Source organism: Malaclemys terrapin, chromosome 11 (genome assembly GCF_027887155.1).
Source record: "Malaclemys terrapin pileata isolate rMalTer1 chromosome 11, rMalTer1.hap1, whole genome shotgun sequence".
Lineage (NCBI taxonomy): Eukaryota > Metazoa > Chordata > Testudines > Emydidae > Malaclemys > Malaclemys terrapin.
The window spans coordinates 70,227,338-70,246,136 of record NC_071515.1 but is presented as its reverse complement, the minus strand read 5'-3'; the positions used below and the strand labels follow the sequence as shown (position 1 = coordinate 70,246,136).

The window sequence follows — 18,799 nt, the reverse complement described above, 5'->3', positions numbered from 1 at the left end:
TGTCATCAGATGTGGGGCAGAATTATTTATTTTTAACCAGTGAGCCTACACTATATGGCATATGCTTTGTAGCTTAAGAACCCCATAGCCATCTCTTAAAAGGAACGTACCAGTTCAATCCAAGAGTTTATACTGACTGTGATGGGGTCAATGCTTTCTACATAGTGCCACCAGTGTCTGGGAACAAACAGGACCTGAAATGAAGGGACACAGTCATTAGAATAGCAGCAGGAATCTTCCTTTTTCAAATACTGTAGCAAACGGTCTACTAAACCTCTAGTGTAACAGGAATATTTCCCTTATTTAAAAGGAAGTTAGAAGAGTATTCCCAGTCTGAAACAGTCAGGCAAAAATGATGGTATGGTCTCATTAGCAAAGCACCATACTGTACCCAGAATCATTAAAAGAAAGCAAATGTTATTTGTATATACCTTTCATCCAAAGAGTTCAAACACAAATACATTTCACCTGTGAGGTAACAGCATGCTTTTTATGTAGATGGACACACAGAGGTTAAATGATTTGCCCAAGGTCACGTAAGAGGTTAGCCAGGTCTACAATGCAGGGGGTCTGACTTTCATTTCTCCCTCAAGCTCAGCATATTCCACTGTTTCACAAGGTCAGTCGCTACTGTGTATGACAGTGGACTCAGTCCTCTACTACCTCTTATCCAAAATCCTCTGATCTGAAACAGGGTTGTAACCTCATAACTGTTTCAGTTAAGTGAGGGCCAGAGGCATAAGAAGCTGCCAGCTGGCTTAGCAGGACATTAGAGAAAGTCCTAACCATACCCTGCTGAGCAAGGACTCTTTGTAGACTCTCCAGTTTAGTAGGTTTTCCAGTTTCTCTATAAAGACTGCCAAGCTGGCTTCCCCAGGAAGTCAGTATTCTAAAGTTCTTCTAAGTGATTAATAATGTGCAGCTCTAATTCTGGTGAATAACTATCCTTTATTACACTTGTCAAATTTAGTAGACTATTTAAAAAATAAGATGCCCTAAAAAATCATGACTATCTAGTTTAGATCAGAGCTATATTACTATATTAGTGTGATATTTTTGACATAAAATTGATTTTAAACCTTGGTTTTTATGGTACAAAGACATTAATGTTGTTTTGATGATATAGTGCTAGCTTTATAGATTGCAGAACACTAGATTAACATAGGGTTATCAAGAACCGCATAAAAGACTGTTTCTGAACAGGTAAGAAAATGGTTGGACTATAGAGACAGTAAAAACATACACTTCAGTAAGGGGAAGAGCAGCAATGATTTTTATCTGAACTATAGCCATTTTTTTTTCTTGCTAGACACAAATTACTTATAAGAATGTCCTATCATCAAGATAACCACCTTTTCAGATAATACAGTAGTGGGTTGACTAGAAAACTATGTGGAAAAAGACCAATGAGGCCCCCGTTCTACAAACACTTACTTACACATTTAACTTTATGGACATGAGTGGTCTCATTTAAGTCAATTAAGCACCTGCATAAATGTAGCATCAGGGCTGTGAGCCTGGGTTAATTTTGGATGATGAGCTGAAATACGGCTCACAAGTTTCCATTTAAAACAAGCGAAAGGCTATAGATGTTTGAGGGTCAAGAATATTCAGAAAGTCACCTTAACCTCACGCAGCTTACAGACCAGAGTAAGTGGCTGATCTGAGCAAGAACAGACCGAATCATGCAGCTGTGAGCACAATGCATACTTGCCATTAAGCAAACCAAATGTTAAAATGTAGATGTGGTGCAGAAGTCCAAAGATGTTACAGATCCTTCCAGTTGCTAGAGATGGATCACAATGGAATCAGAGAAGTTCTATGGCCTGTATTATACAGGAGGTCAGACTAGATGCCAAGGTCCTCTCTGGTCTCAGAATCTATGACTATAGTACCCAGTTTTAGAGTTTGAACTTGATCTACCAAAGTCAATAGCAAAACTCTAAGCACCCAATACTCATTTACATTAAGGCCACTTCACACCATCACTCAGGAGTGTAATTTATGCTTCCTTTATACTTCCAGAGCGGTGTGAATGAGCATCAGAATAAATGAGAAACAGGCCCTAAGGTGCAGGGTGAAATCCTGGCCCCACTGATGTCAACAGTAAAACTCCTATTGACCAGGATTTCACTTTGAAAGTTCTGATATATTAGCTGGTGACAGGAAGGGGGAGTAGAGAGAAGAGGGAAGGATATAATATTCTTAGACTTCTGTACGACATTTGACTTGGGGTCACACTTGGGATTTGATTAAAAATAACTAGACCAATATAAAATTAACATGGCACACATGAAATGGATTTAAAGCTGGCCGATAGGTCTTAAATGTAATTGTAAATGGAGAATCGTCATTGAGCAGGTGTGTTTCTAGTAGAGTCCCACAGGAATCAGTTCTTGGCCTATGCTATTTATTAATGATTTTATGTTTTTTTCCCCCCCATCTATGATAAAGTTGCAGAGGACACAAAAATTGGGGAGTGGGAAATAATGAAGGGGAGAGGCCACAAATACAGAGCTGTCTGGATCGCCTGATAAGCTTACAGCAAGCAAACAATGGTGTGTTTTAATATGGCTACATGTATACAGCCAAAGAACGTTGGCCATACTTAACAGGATTATTCCCATTTTACAGATGAGGAAACGGAGGCACAGGGAGAAGTGACTTGTTTAACATCATGTAACAAATCAATGGCAGAGCTAGGACTAGAACCCTGGTCTCCTGAGTACTAGGGAAAGGGTGATGGCAAGGAAGCAAAAGCAAGATAACATAAATTGGTAAGTGCAGAAATGCTTAAATACAAGGTGCTGTTTGGAGAAATGTATTGGATGTAAGGAAAGGAAGGTTGTGAAGGCAGTCTGGCCTTTCAGTGTGGCTGGTCTCTGGTTGCAGGAGCAGAAGAGGGGATTTCATGTGCCATTACATCAAATGTAATAATTGTAAAGGATGTATATATCTGGAGCCAGCACTGTTTCCTTACAGAATTTTTGGGGCAGCTACAAAGCTTTGACTGCACGAGGAAAAGTAGGAAACATAAATAAGAAGCAGCGAGAACAGCTGGGTTTAGTAAGCATATGATCATTAAAATCAGAATTTATGCTAGCAAGAAATGTGAAATTATTAAAGGTAATAGGCAAATCTTTAGGGAAGTTGCAAGACATAGCAAAAAAGTGATCACAGACACCTGTGTGCAAAAAATAACCTGTATGGGGCTTACATAAATTATGTAACACATTTTTTGGTGATTTTTTTCAAGACCCCTCCATCCCTTGAACACTTTAACACTGAAACAAAACACACAAAATTAAAGACCCATCCACCCCTTAGTGCAGGGATACCCAACCTACAGCCCGCGGGCCATACACGGCCCACCAGAGCATTTCATAAGGCCCGTGGTCTGCTTCAACACAGTATACTAATAGCTGATTCATTAGCATTTTGTCATCATGTTTACACACTTGTGTAAACTAAAATGATGTAAATAGACAGTACTGTACATAGGTTGTTTCAATCTAAACACAGATGAAACAAGAAGGATTTAAAATATAAATCAATACAGGTGACTTTAAATCTTATTAAAATATGCTGAATCTGTTTGGCCCACACAAGGTTGTGCTTAGGTTTAGATTGCCCTCCTGTGTAATAAGATTGGGCACCATCTGCCCTAATGAGTTACATAAATTATGGACAGCCCCTAAGGGAACAAAACCGGCTGAACACGGGGAATATTTCAGATCAGAAAGAGAAATGGAAAGGTAGGGATTTTCATATGCCTAGTTTTACAGAAAGGAAAGCAAAAACTTCATCAGATCTCCAAATGAAACAAAACAGAGTTCCATACCTTTGTGCTCCTTCAAAGTGGAGCATACATATTTAACAACATCTGAAAATCAATGGGAAACATGCTGGTAAACCACAGTGAAATTGAAGGAACAGGGATAAATGTTTAGCGTACAGATCTACGGACGTTGGTGAAAGGTTAAGTCAAAAAGCAAAGCACAGACAGAATAATGTCAAGCTGAGAAAGAATTCGCTGTTGGCATGCTTTTCACTCAAGCCACTTAGTTGCAGGGGTTGGAAAAGAAAGATACAAAACTAAATAACAAACGATCAGATAGAAGCAACTCAGATAATTGTAATATTTTGGGTAGTGGATGGCAGATATAGCTCATCGCAGATAAAGGCAAACTAAACGCATTTGCACAAATCTCCTGAAAAAGATAAAATGAAAGGGCAAAACATTAGAGCACAGATACAGAGATAACTTCTATAGAGTAAATGGAATGATGGATTTGTATATCCAGAGCCACATAATGGGTTGGAACTGCTACTGAAACTTACAGCAAATGTAAGGTGCTGATATTCTCGCTTTTTAAAGAAATAAAAAGCCCAAGGAGCGAAGTATGTATATGCAAGTAATCACTGCTTGTCACAAAGAGCTATTTGGTAATCAGAAAGTGATGCACAGAGAACTTGGGTGGTGAAGGCGGCAATTTAAAAATTCCAAGGCCAGCTCAGCTTATTACAGTGGTCTTCCCACTCTGAGTGCACCCACTATTGCGGCAACTGTGGCAGATGCTGACAGAGCTATCCCGTTCTTGCATCCTTCAACAGAGCCTCTTAAAGAATACGTCTACACTGTAATAAAAAGACCCATGGCACAACCACAGCTGGCCCAGGACAGCTGACTTGGGCTTGTGGAGCTCAGGCTGCAGAGCTAAAAAATGGCAGTGTAGACGCTTGGACTGAAACCTTGTGAGGGGGTGGGTCTCAGATATCTACAATGTGATTTTTAGCCGTACAAGCCCAAGTCAGTTTGACCTAGGCTCTGAGACTTGGTGTCCTGCGTTTTTATTGCAATGTAAATGTACCCTGGTAGGGCGGTGCACCACAAGGTTCTCCCGTCCTCCCATTCACAACAGCTTGTCTTGTCTCCACTTCTTCTCACACACTGCAGGAGAACTGGGCTGCTATCACAGCTGCAGCAATAGGCAACAGCTATCTGGTAGGGGAGCCATCTTGAGCAGCCTCAATGAAATACCGGGGAGGGGACAAAATGGTGGGTCAAGAGGTACTAGACCAGGGGATGGAAGGATTGATGGAATGGGAGGAAACAGTATGTAGTTAGTAGATTTCCTTATTGATGGGTACAGGGAGGAGTGGAGCGGATGGGTTTTTTTTCCATGGGGAAGGTGATTCAGCCAGGGATTTTTCACATATTTTGCGGATCGAAGTGAACATTTTTTTGAGGCAACCTATTCTGGCAGCTCAACATCGATAATGGCATAAATCCACTACCAGCTGCTCCACCTCGTCCAACTTTTCTGTACCTGATAGGCTTGTTCTGATGTTTAACTGAGCCAAGCAGATGCTGCACGGTGTTAGCACGAGCCCACTCCGTAGGGCAGCGTGAGAGGCTGATCTGCAGCCACATGCACCGCTGCCCCCAGAAGAGTTGTTTTATCCAGGTTAATCGAATGGCCTCACCTCCGACACTTGGATTCTTCTTAAGTTAAAATCATTCAAACTCCCAGTTACAGCAAAATCCCTTTAAATATTTTAATCTACCCTCTGAGCCTGAACATTTTACTGACTTTTAACAAGAGCTTGAATATATTATGTTTCCTGTATTCCTGACCTGCTCTTTATTTTCAAGGGTATTTATGTGGAGACAGGAACTTTGTTTATCAAGAATTTATCTGCTCTTGCTTCTTATTACTTGGGGCCAATTCCTGAAGTGCTAAAAAGCTGGTTACTCAGGTAAAACCCTCATTGAAATCAGTGGGAGTTTTGCCTGCCTAAGGGCTGGGGAAGAGCAAAGTAAAGAGTTCACGACCTGGTCCCACCTGAAGTCACAGTGTTGTTTGGGGTATTATTTTGTTATTTGTATTGCAGTAGGACCCAGGAACCCGAGTGACGGACCAGGACCCCATTACGCTAGCTGTTGTACAAACACAGAACAAAGACCCTCAAAGAACTTAGCAGAATTACTGATTGTGGAAAGAGAGGCTGGTGTGAGGACATGTATACTGTTTGTTTACAATTTTAGCAGGAAGCCAGGGAGGAGGGGAGTTGTGAGATGTTCTAGGCAGAAGCCACACAATGAAGCAGAGGGGGAGAGAGAAAGACAGAGTGTTAGTGATTCTTTATTCTGTTTTCCTTATTTTGATAAAGCTCTTTCTTCACTGTTGGAAGACAGTGCCTCGGTTCTGTGATTCTTTTCTACTGATCACATGACATGGGGGACGTAATGACAGGAGCACCAGAGCCTGAGAAGTTAGGAGGAGACAGTAACGGGAGGTGGGGCGTAGGGAAACAATGATCAATAATTCTTTGCAATTATATACCATCTTAAAGTATTTTAGAGGCATTAAATTTAAGCCTCTTATTACTCTGGAAGGAGTCCAGGAAAAGGTAGAGAAAGGAAGAGGATGAAGGGAGAATACGATATGGCTCAGGCTTTTCTTTTTTTAAAAGTTTTTTTGTATTTTTTGGACACATTAAATCATCTTTGAACAAAGAAACCAGAACAGCAGCATTTTGGGTGAAAACACATGAGTTTGGTGAATGAATGTATCAGCAGTCACTCACTCACTTGGGATTCTCCCCTGTGGAACAATCAAGTAATGGCTAAGGCCGCATTTTTAAAAACAGCCTCTCAATTTGCCCCTGAAATTTTGCAAATTTGCATGCAATTGTCTGAGCTTGCAATTTTGTGAATTCAGTCACTTGCAGATACAAACACTAGCTTGGAGACCTCCAGCTACCTGGTTGGCCCTCCAAACAGTTAGATGTCTCAGTGTTATCATGTGCATCCAAAATATATTGTGGATGCAAAATTGGAGGTTGCATTGAGGCTTTATTAGAAATTTAGCCCACAGCCACAAGTCATGTTTAAACTGAAGTCTTTTTTAAAAACTAATGCAGTCTTTATACAGCTAGTTAAATTGGGAATAGAATCTATTCTTCCAGCGATAAGGGGCTAAAGAGCACATAATGTTATAATCAAAGCACACTGTACCAATATATAATGTCTCAATGTACTAATGAGGGATACTGCATTAAACTTTGCAAATGAGCATAGAAAATTGCCTATAGCAAACTGATGAAATTAAACACATTGGCCAGAAGGTGGCATTAGAAACATTAAGTTTATTTGATATTCATAGCTGCACTCAGCCTACATGCAGTTGCTTTCCTGAATACCCAAGAATATCTTTGTCTTTATTTTTCAATCCTGTACTGTTACAGCATCTAACCCCAAACATTTTGTTCACTCTCTAAGAAGGAGTGGAGATAACTAAAAATTACCACAAAATAAATCTGATTGAAAATCCTAAAGTAATTGTATTAATTCCCATCTGAAAGAGAGAGACTGAGTGGATATCAAAGTATTTATTCTTTAGGGATCTTTCCATCATTAATAATGGCATCCTTTTAGGTTATTTCTTCCTTCTCACTCAAACAATAAAGGTCCCAAGCCAGTAACCACCATCCTTGTGGCTGAGAAGTATGGGATGAGACTGCTCTAAGAGTTTGCTGTGGAATGGATGGAGGCACTTCCTCAGTACCCCAAGTCAGAGAGAGAGAGAGAGAGAGAGAGAGAGAGAGAGTGTGTGTGTCTCTCTCTCTTTTCATGGCACTGCATACTACTGAGCTGACCCACAACCTTTATTCTTAACAAAGATTAATTTGTAATTAGTTTAAGCCTAATTAAGATCATATTATAGTCATTATCAAACTGAATCATTCAGACAGAGGTTATACGTTGCAATAGCAGTGCTTGGCACTGTAGATAATGCTATGCTAAATAAACACAGTTTTACTGATATTAAGCAAAAAATAATAATTTAGTATCAAACCTCCCCCCCCCCACTAATGCTGTAAGGAGGGCAAATGGCAAAACCATTCATTTAGTTTAACATAGTGTAAACTATTAATATGCTTTGCACACAATAAAATTACTTTGAAAAGGTCTAAGCTTTCTATTTTCAGGAGCACTTTACAAGAATGTGCATTGCTAAATGTAAGAAAATGGGTAACTAATGCAGTAAATGGCTAGAAGTTGAAGCTAGACAAATTCAGACTGGAAATAAGGCATACATTTTTTAACAGTGAAAGTAATTAACCACTGGAACAACTTACCAAGGTTCATGGTGGATTCTCGAAAAGGGACACTGGTGGCTCCGGTCAGCACCACTGACCGGGCCAATAAAAGTCTGGTTGGCGGTGCTGCGGAGCTAAGACAGGCTAGTCCCTACCTCTCCTGGCTCCGTGCTACGTCCTGGAAGTGGCCAGCTGGTCTGGCTCCTAGGCAGGGGGGCCTTGGGGCTCAGCGCGCTGCCCCCACCCGAGCACCGGCTCCATGGACAATGGGAGCTATGGGGGTGGTGCCTGTGGGCAAGAGCAGTGCGCAGAGCCACCTGCTGCGCCTCTGCCTAGGAGCCAGACCTGCTGGCCACTTCCGGGGCACAGTGCAGAGTCAGGGCAGGCAGGAAGCCTGAGGAAAGCCTATGCCCCAGCCCTGAGCCCTCATCCCCCCTGCACCCCAACCCCCTTCCCCAGCCCAGAGCCCCCTCCCACACCCTGAACCCCTCTGTCCCACCCCCAGCCCAGAGCCCCTTCCCGCACTCTGAAATCCACATTTCTGGCCCCACCCCAGAGTCTGCACCCCCAGTTAGATCCCTCACCCCTTCCTGCACCCCAACTCCCTGCCCCAGCCCAGTGAAAGTAAGTGAGGGTGGGGGAGAGTGAGCCACTAAGGGAGGGGGAATGTAGTGAGTGGGAGACAGGGCCTATGGAAAGGGGCGGGATAGGGGTGTGGCCTCAGGGAAGGGGTGGGGCTAGGGTGTTCAGTTTTGTGCGACTAGAAAGTTGGCAACCCTATGTGTGATGTTGAGTAACTCACTTATAGCTTGATTTTCAAAGACTGATTTATCAGTCCATCGGTTGGTTCCCTCATCACTAAAATAGGGTTACTAATACTCAGACGCCCTTGTAAAATGCTACACAATCTTTCAATGAAGTGCACTATAAATGCAAGCATTGTCATTATAAATACTCCACTGTTAAAGCAACAAGTTGGGCAAATGTTTCCATGGTGAAGGTTATTCCTCACCGTCATAACATAAACACGTTTCTTTGTTAGCTCTGCCTACTCATTAATCAAGTACACTTCACACAACATCCAGGTTTCAGAGTAGACAGGCTAGAGCACTGCTCTAGAAAGTTTCAAAACACCTTTTTAAGAAGAGGATATGTAAGTACTTGCAAGGACTTCTATAAAACTAGGCAGCCTTTTGAGCTAGTCCTCAAAGTGTTTGCAGTTCTCATTTAAAAGTCAGGAGAAACAATAATAGTGAGCAAAGCAAGTTACTGTAGCCAGATAATTGTATTAAATCCCAAGTATACTGGGGGAGGGGAAGGGGAAAGCTGTTCTGTTGTCTTTTCCTAGCTCATGTTTAGCAGCATAAACTATTTACAAAAAGTTCCAAAATAAAGTAAAGTCTAAGTGTGGGTGGTACCTGTCCTGGATTGAGTGTAACCACATGGGCCTGGGCTTTAGTGAACCGAGGATAGTGTTTCAGATCAGGGTTGACAACGTTGACTTTGCTGAATATGCTGGATTCCTCATAAGGGATCCTAGTGGGATAAAGGAAAGTGGTGTTGCTAGGTGGGAAAAGGTGCCATCTTTTCCTGAAAGGAGAGAGAAGATAAAAGTTGATTCAATAAATGCCTGTTCTGATGGATGACTGAAGGCAATCACAAGGTTTTCAATAAAACATAAACCAGCCTGCTGTTTGCATCTCCTACACAGTAAGAACACATGCAGTTCTTACAGGCTGTTCAACTAAAAATGGTTTAAAAAAATTCTACACATTTTTAACTAAAAAGGAAGATTTACAGCTTCTCAACAATTAGTTTTGCAAGGGGAATAAAAAAAGTAGTCTGTAGCTCTTCCATTTAGTTTCTCCTTCCTTCTACAGAGCACTTGAATAACCTACACATATGCAGGGCAACTCTACACTACAAAATTAAGTCAACTTAAGTTACGTCGACACACAGCCACTGCAGTAATTAAATTTTTTGCATGGTCACACTAACTCCTTCTGTCGGCAGTGCACGTCCTAACCAGGGGTGCTTGCACCGATTTAACTGTCTGCGTGGGGTACTGACAGCCGGAGCCCTGGGCAGCGGGGCTCCGTCTGTCAGCTGGAACAGTCTGAAGTAAGCAACGCAGTGTCTACACTGACACTGCACCAACCTAACTACATCAACGTAAGTGCTACACCTCAAGGAGGTGGAATTGTTAAGTCAGTGTAGTGGGCGGCTTACATCGGCGGGAGTAAAGTGTAAGCGTAGACTCTTAGAGAGTTAGGCCTCAAAATGTTCACAACACCTGACATTTTTCCTATGAACCATGATCTCATGGATGAAGAATAAATTTTCACTAGGTAAATATATTTTGATTCACTAATTGACTGTCTGTAATATCTCTGCTTGCTATAAGTAGTGGGCACTGTACGTAGGTGATGTTGATAGTAATAGGAGTACAATGTTGATATTCTACTCCATGTTGTCGTCTACATTTCTTATATTCATTTGTTAATCACAAAGTTAATTGTTATTTAATTTATAATCCATAATAATTTGGTGGTCATCTACCATAGTTATGAGTATGGTATAAAGACATAAGTTAGATAGATATGTGATGCGCAAGACAAGGTGGGAGAGGTAATTTTTTTATTGGATCAACGTCTTTTGGTGAGAGAGACAAGCTTTTAAGCTACAGGTGTGGGAAAGGTACTGTGTCCCAGCTAAATGCAGGGTGGAACAGATTGTTTAGCATAAGTAGTTAGTACATATTCTAATCTAAAGGGACCATTCAAGGTGGAGTGGCCCGTTAACACCTTTGTAGTCATATGACAAAAAAAGTGGGTTACAGATTGTTGTAATAAACCATAAATCCAGTGTCTCTGTTCAGTCCATGATTTGTACTGTCTAACAGAGTTTGAATTTAAGCTCCCGACTCATCTTTTGAAAGAGTTGTGTAGATTTTCTTTGACATGAAGATTGATAGGTCAGATACAGTGATCTCTCTGTGAAAAGTGTTCACCCACAGGTAAAAATGTATTTTTGTTTTTTGTCATTTTCCTGTCTGAGTTCATTTGAGAGTGTAGAGAGTTTCACTCATGATAGTTGTTTTGGGGCATTTAGTCCACTGGATGAGGCATTTGTAGGACCCATGGATCCATGTTGTGATAGGCGTGTATAGGACCCATGGCTCTTGAAAGGTGTGTTGTGGGAGGGTGTTGATCACTGTAGCAGTGGAGATACGTCTGCAGGTTTTGCATCTCTTATTATGACAGGGTCTGGTGCCACTTTGGATTACGGTATATCTATACGTACAGCGCAGCAGTGGCGCAGCTATACCAATACAGCCGACAAGAGAGAGCTCTTCCATCGGCATAAAAAACCCCCACAACCTCAGTATTGTCAGTGTAACACACTGGGTAAGGTCATGACGTCTCTAGTAGCTAATCCACATAGTGATAAGAGCCTACTACTGCTCCCACTTAATGGGATCTTAACTCTAGTAGTAGAGGACTATGGTTTAGAGTGCAAGGTCCCAAGCTCAATTCCTATCTGTGACTAGTGGTACTCCATCGGCATGCACCATGCTGTGCAGAACAAACAGGAGAGATGGACCATATCCCAAAGAGTTTACAATCTATTTAAATTGCACATTCTGCACTGAAAAAATGTTGAGTTTGCCAGACCTTGGAGCATCAGTTTTATGTATAATATAAATAAATCTTCTTACCAGGTAATTTCTGCACGTATTTTTCCATAAAGCTGAATGGCTAATACATGCGGCAAAGTAAACAGGCATATAAATAACAATTTATAAGGAGAATACACTACGTGATGGAAATAACCAGGAGTAGGAGTAATTAAAGTAATAGCCCAAATGGTGAATTTATGAAATGTTTTAAGAGTAGCCATCTAATCAATACAGCAGTGACCCGCACATTTACTGACACCATGGACTGGAAAAACAGAAGGCAGCACTTTGAAGCAAGGTTAAAACAATCTGCGCTGCTCCCCTCTTACTTCCAGATTCTGGCTGCTTCCCCACTTCTTGTTCCTCTCCTATTTTCATGCTATTCAGCTCTTACTTACTTGCCTAGAGAATCTGGTTGTCAGTTCTAAGTCACAGATCTGAAAATGAGACATGAAGAAAGCGAAGTGGCACAAAACCAGAAGAGATGGGAACAGAAAAGTAGCCAGAACCAGAGAGATCAGCACAGATGGGAGTACCACAGGTTGCTGACATTTCTTGGTACAGATAATAAAAACTACTGCTAAGCAGCTGGCATAAGAGAGAATTTTCAGTATAAATAGTTAACCTATTTCCCAAAACTCAATTGCAGTAATATTTTGCACAACCATAACGCCCTGGGAAGGGACAGGAGAGTGACTCGCTTAGAAAGCCATAGGGCTCCAGACCTGGGTTCTATGCAGGAAGGCAAGCGTTATATGAGCAGGACCACAATACAGCAGTATAGCCTGTTAATCTCTAAAGAAGCCAGTCTGAAACACATAAGAGGAAGCAAGTGTTAGCAGCACAGGGCTAGGGTAGCTCAGTGGCTGTACTGGAGAGGCAGCACCACTAACTTCAGTGTAAGCCTGTTTTGTCAAACCAACGACTTAGATATTGGCATAGAAAGTACGCTTATTAAGTTTGCGGATGATACCAAACTGGGAGGGATTGCAACTGCTTTGGAGGACAGGGTCATAATTCAAAATGATCTGCACAAATTGGAGAAATGGTCTGAGTTAAACAGGATGAAGTTTAACAAAGACAAATGCAAAGTGCTCCACTTAGGAAGGAAAAATCAGTTTCACACATACAGAATGGGAATAGACTGTCTAGGAAGGAGTACGGCAGAAAGGGATCTAGGGGTTATAGTGGACCACAAGCTAAATATGAGTCAACAGTGTGATGCTGTTGCAAAAAAAGCAAACATGATTCTGGGATGTATTAACAGGTGTGTTGTGAGCAAGACACGAGAAGTCATTCTTCCGCTCTACTCTGCTCTGGTTAGGCCTCAGCTGGAGTATTGTGTCCAGTTCTGGGCACCGCATTTTAAAAAAGATGTGGAGAAATTGGAAAGGGTCCAGAGAATGATTAAAGGTCTTGAGAACATGACCTATGAAGGAAGGCTGAAAGAATTGGATTTGTTTAGTTTGGAAAAGAGAAGACTGAGAGGGGACATGATAGCAGTTTTCAGGTATTTAAAAGGGTGTCATAAGGAAGAGGGAGAAAACTTGTTCACCTTAGCCTCTAAGGATAGAACCAGAAGCAATGGGTTTAAACTGCAGCAAGGGAGGTCTAGGTTGGACATTAGGAAAAAGTTCCTAACTGTCAGGGTGGTTAAACACTGGAATAAATTGCCTAGGGAGGTTGTGGAATCTCCATCTCTGGAGATATTTAAGAGTAGGTTAGATAAATGTCTATCAGGGATGGTCTAGACAGTATTTGGTCCTGCCATGCGGGCAGGGGACTGGACTCGATGACCTCTCGAGGTCCCTTCCAGTCCTAGAATCTATGAATTTGGGAAATAAAGACTGAGTTGTTTGCCAGCCAGTTAAAAAGGCTTTACTGTCTCTGCTCTAAAGAGGCAAGGGATCCCCAAACTGTCTTAACATGCAGCCTCTTTGAAAGCTTTACGTTCTTCTTGTTCTGAGGAGGAAAAGGACTTTGTTTCCAGTCTGCTTGAAGGTTTTATGCATATTCTGTCACAGGGAGGAGCAAGCAACAGGACTTTCCTTTCCCGGAGAGAGAGGAAGTAATTTTGAGAAGGCAGACAAATTTGCAGAGCAGACCTAGAATTCTGTCCACCGTTCCACGCTGGAGACTGGAACTCCAAAGTGTATAAACTATAAGGACAGCTGGGCGGCAATTCTGTGATGCAGATGATCCCCCAAACATGTACTACGTGGTTAGGACAGCACATAGTACCTCTGAAGTCAGTGGGACTGCTTATGGTAATAAGCCCTGTGGTCAATCGTATTTGTTGAATTGGGCCTATCGAGCCTCCCACATCAGGATCTCAAATCTCTTTACAAACATCTGTGAAAACACTTCTGTGAGCTAAGTATAACTAACCCTGTTTGAAAGATGCAGGACCACTGAGATAAAAGCCTTGCAGCAATGCAGGGCCAGAACTCCTGACTCCCAGTCTTATGCCTTAGTCACAAGACTATCCTTCCCAAAACACAGTGATTTAATTAATCACATTAAAACCCCACTGGCAAGCTATTCTGCTCCACCCCCACAGTACACTGGAATGCTTGACACAAGTATTTACAAACTGCTTTGTTATTGGACAGTTGCTAACTGGGGTTGGGTTTAATAGAATTTTTTTTAAGGAAACTAAAGCAAATACTTAAGGGAAAGGGAAAGAAGAATTGCTTGGAATTGGCAAATAGGAAGAATGAACATCAAAAAGACAGGCCCCAAATTTGAATTTCAAGCCTTGAAGTGTCCATTTTAACTTTCCTCAGAGCTGGCTGCTTCTGTCCTCATGTTTCCCTTTTAAATTAATTCTAACAGGTGATTACAGGCTTTAGCCTAGAGCAGTGGCTCTCAACCTTTCCAGACTACTGTACCCTTTTAAGAGTGATTTGTCTTGCATACCCCAAGTTTCATCTCACTTAAAAACTACTTCCTTACAAAATCAGACATAAAAATACAAAAGTGTCACAGCACACTGTTACTGAAAACTTGCTTACTTTCTCATTTTTACCATACAATTATAAAATAAATCAACTGGAATATAAATACAGTAACTCCTCATTTAACATTGTTTCAATGTTACGTCCCTGCCCAATTAGCGAACATGCTCATTTAAAGTTGTGCAATGCTCCCTTATAACGTCCTTTGGCTGCCTGCTTGTAAGATTCTGTGGAAGAGCAGTGAATTTACAAGGGAGCATTGCACAAGTTCCACTTCTCCGCCTCCTCCCCCTCCCTCCCAGGGCTTCCCCCACCACCAATCAGCTGTTTAGCGGCACTTAGGATTTTCTGGGAGGGAGGGGGAAGAATGGAGACATGGGGCTTCTCCACTCCTCCCTCTCCCTCCCAGCACTTCGCGCTTAGGACTTTCTGGGAGGGAGGGGCAGGAGCAGGGAAGTGCTGCGTCTCCGCTTCTCCCGTCCCCCCCAGAAAGTCCTAAGCGCCGCCAAGCAGCTATTTGGCAGCTTAGGACTTGGGGGGGGGGGGGGGAGGGATGTGGTGTGCTCCTGAGAGGAGGTGGAGTGGGGGTGGGCAGAGGTGGGCCTGGAGTGGAGTGGGGACAGGAAGAAGCGGGCCTGGAGCATTCCCGGCAAAGTCCGAGCCTGTTCTTCTCTGGGGAAGCTGCTGCTGCAAAGGTGCTTCCTAGCGTCCTTGCCTGGGGCAGGCTGTGCCTGTGTGGGGTAAGCCAGCGGCACTTTCCAATCACAGTACTGTACAGTATATAATGCCTTTTGTCTGCCCCCCAAAAATTTCCTTGGAACCTAACCCCCCGCATTTACATTAAATCTTATGGGAAAGCTGGATTCGTTTAACATTGTTTCACTTAAAGCTGCATTTTTCAGGAACATAACTACAATGTTAAGTGAGGAGTTACCGTATTGTATTTATATTTCACGGTACAGTATATAGAGCAGTATAAACAAGTCATTGTTTGTATGAAATGTTCGTTTGTACTGACTTTGCTAGTGCTTTTTATGTAGCCTGTTATAAAACTAAGCACATATCTAGATGAGTTGAGGTACTCCCTGGAAGACCTCTGCATCCCTGGTTGAGAACCATTGGCCTAGATTAGTTTATTTCCATATTTTTGATTGCAAAACACAAAAAAGCCAAACAAACTTTCCTAGCCTCCTAACCCCATCCTGCTCAACTCATAACTACTGAGGATTTAAAATATTTATTTATTTTAGATGTATAAAATAGGCCCAGTACAACCAGTTTACTGTATAATTTACAATGACATTTAAAAAAAAAATAGGTAAACAAAGACTCTCCTTCCTCAAACATAACAAAATGTAAATTATGCACCAAACCCTCAAACCTTTCATCACTTTCCAAAGAAAAACGCTCAGCTGTGCTGGGTCACTGAAGGCTTCAGAAAATTAAAATGTTTGACGAGTTAACAATTAGAATACCCGAAGGCTGGTTTATAGTAAAAGTTGCCTCTGTAAATTCTGCACAAACATAAATATCTCTGGTTACCTTCCTTGTATCTGTAGTACTAAATTGCAGCCATAGGAATCCAAATGACAAGGAGTATTTGCTCCTGCTGAGCCAATCCACAACGTGCTCTCCTTTCCATTTCTTCCAGGGAAACCAAAATCAGACCACATTATATCCTGTTGCAGAGACAAAATTATTGATGTGAGCGATGACCTCTTATCATCCTTCGACTTCTGTGACCCTGTCCTCTTATGTTTCTCTTCTCTCATTACTCCTCTGATCACTCTTTCCTTTTCATCTTTTTTTCTGTTCCCCCTATTCTCCTCCATATATTTTTTAGTTAAAAAATAGCGTCGGGGGGGAATTTGTCAATGTCCGGACTTCCCCCCCATGCAGAGCGTGTGGAGCTTACAGGGCAGCCAGCTGGATGGTGCCACTCGCACGGGGCTCCGGCAGCCAAAGCCCTTCCTCCACTTCCCCCCTCCTCTCTCCTGCAACTTGACACCACTCCCCTCCTCTCCCTCCTTCCCCCCACCTGCATTCACAGATCACCGGCCCTCGCCTTGGCCCTCGCCTCAGCCTCCGGCAGTCTGGAGCTCCGACCCTGCTCCCCTCCCTCGCTGCCGAGCGCGCTGCTCTGCAGCGCAGTAAGGGGGCCGGGGGTCAGAGAAGCGGCAGGGAGGTTCTGGGGGGGGGTAGTCAAGAGACAGGGAGCAGGGGGAGGGTTGGATGGGTCAGGAGTTCGGGGGGGGCTGTCTGGGGGTTGGGGGTGTAAGGTTTTGGGCAGAGTATAGGTGGGGGGGTCTCAGGAGGGGGAAGTTAGGGGACAAGGCACAGGGAGGCTTAGGTAGGGGGTGGGGTTCTGGAGGGCAGTTAGGAGCAGGGGTCCCAGGAGGGGCAGTCAGGGGACAAGGAGTGGGGGGGGTGTTTGGGAGTTCTGGGGGGGGCTGTCAGGGGGCAGGAGTGGGGAGAGGGATCGGAGAAGTCAGGGGACAGGGAGCAGAGGGGTTTAGATGGGTCAGGAGTTTTGGGGGGGGGGGCTGTCAGGGGGTGGGGAGTGGTTGGATGGGGCATGGGAGTCCCAGGGGTCTGTCTGGGGGTGGGGGTGTGGATAAGGGTTGGGGCAGTCAGGGGACAGGTAGGGGGTAGAATCCTAGGGGGCCAGTTAGGATGTGGGGAAGGTCTCAGGAGGGGGCAGTCAGGGGACAAGGAGCAGGGAGGCTTAGGTAGGGGGTGGAGTCCTGGGGGGCAATTAGGGGCAGGGGTCTCAGGAGGGGGCAGTCAGGGGACAAGGCGTGGGGGGGAGGGTTGGGGATTCTGAGGGAGCAGGAAGTGGGAGGGAGTGGAAGGGGCAGGGGCGGAGCTAGGGCAGGACAGGGGCGGGACTAGGGCAGGGCTCCTCCCATCCTCTTTTTTGATTGTTGAAATATGGTAACCCTAACTTAGGTGATCTGAGTTCTATTCCTAGTTCTGCCCCTGACCTGCTGGATGGCTTTAAACAAGTCTGTGCTGCAGTTTCCCCATCTGTAAAATGGGGATAATGATACCTCCTTTGTCAAGTACTTTGAGATCTATAGATGAAAAGCAATATAGCTAGATAATAATTATTACTGCCATGACTCCACATTCTGGAATCTTTCAAAACAAATGAGGTATTGTTAGAGACATCTCGATTTTAAAAATATAATTAAAAAAATACAAAAGTCTAATAAACATTTGTCAAAAATCAGCAAGAAATCAAAAAGGAAAAATTGCTCATAGAGCTTTCCACAGACATAAAATTTAAAATCCAATATAACTATTTCAGTGATAAAGTTAGGCGTAATAACATCTCTACCCTTTAATCTCACACCTAAATAGTTTCTGTATTTTGTTACAATTTAAATGGAAAGATCGTGTGCACAATCAATATTAGATTTAAAAGAACTCTTTGAAAATGCTGCAGCCATAGTAAATACTTGAAGCGATTGTGAGTAAAATCGTTTTTAACCAATGAGCTGAAAAGAAATTGGTAGGATTACTGATATCTTGGCACAATGGGCTTCTTTTTTACAATAAAAAAGCTACAGAAAGAAGAAATGCACTCAAAGAGGTGTTCCAACCATAACAGATGGCACATTACTTGTGAATTACATTTATTTCATTTTCTGCTTATAATGAAGTTAATCTGTATCCGTATATCACTTTAAAAGGACTCATTTCTATTTAAACTTCATGCATATATCTTGCTGCTGATTTATATCTCAAATGCTGTAATAAAATATCAACTGAACAAAAAAAAAGTAAGATGCTAGATACTGCTCATAGATTAGAATAATGGAATCATTACCTTAACCCACACAACTGTAAATGATAAACAGTGCAATCTAAATTTCAAACAACTTCTAAATGGCCCTATTAATCACTATAAATAACAATGTAGTTAGCCTTCTTTTCTCCTTCAAGTCACCTTAGGTAAATCTAAATAAAATCTAAATGAAAAAGGTGTTAACATCAAATTCATAGAACAAGGGAGAATTACTGCTGTACAAATAATACTTTTGGGTGGCACAAT

At 42.6% G+C, this 18,799-nt stretch overlaps 1 protein-coding gene across 3 annotated transcripts in view; it reads right to left on the bottom strand.

The window, feature by feature from the left end:
- The window catches only part of HSPBAP1 (HSPB1 associated protein 1), a 63,703-nt gene that overhangs the window by 5,060 nt on the left and 39,844 nt on the right, over window positions 1–18,799 (bottom strand). Inside the window, exons 4-6 of one of the 3 annotated variants that reach the window (XM_054044656.1) lie at window positions 16,285–16,421; window positions 9,525–9,696; window positions 111–194 (exon numbers count right to left, since the gene is read on the bottom strand). In XM_054044656.1, coding sequence (XP_053900631.1) covers window positions 111–194; window positions 9,525–9,696; window positions 16,285–16,421 — 393 coding nt within the window. The remainder of the gene's footprint in view (window positions 1–110; window positions 195–9,524; window positions 9,697–16,284; window positions 16,422–18,799) is intronic. The other 2 variants (XM_054044657.1, XM_054044658.1) reach the window with 2 other exon arrangements.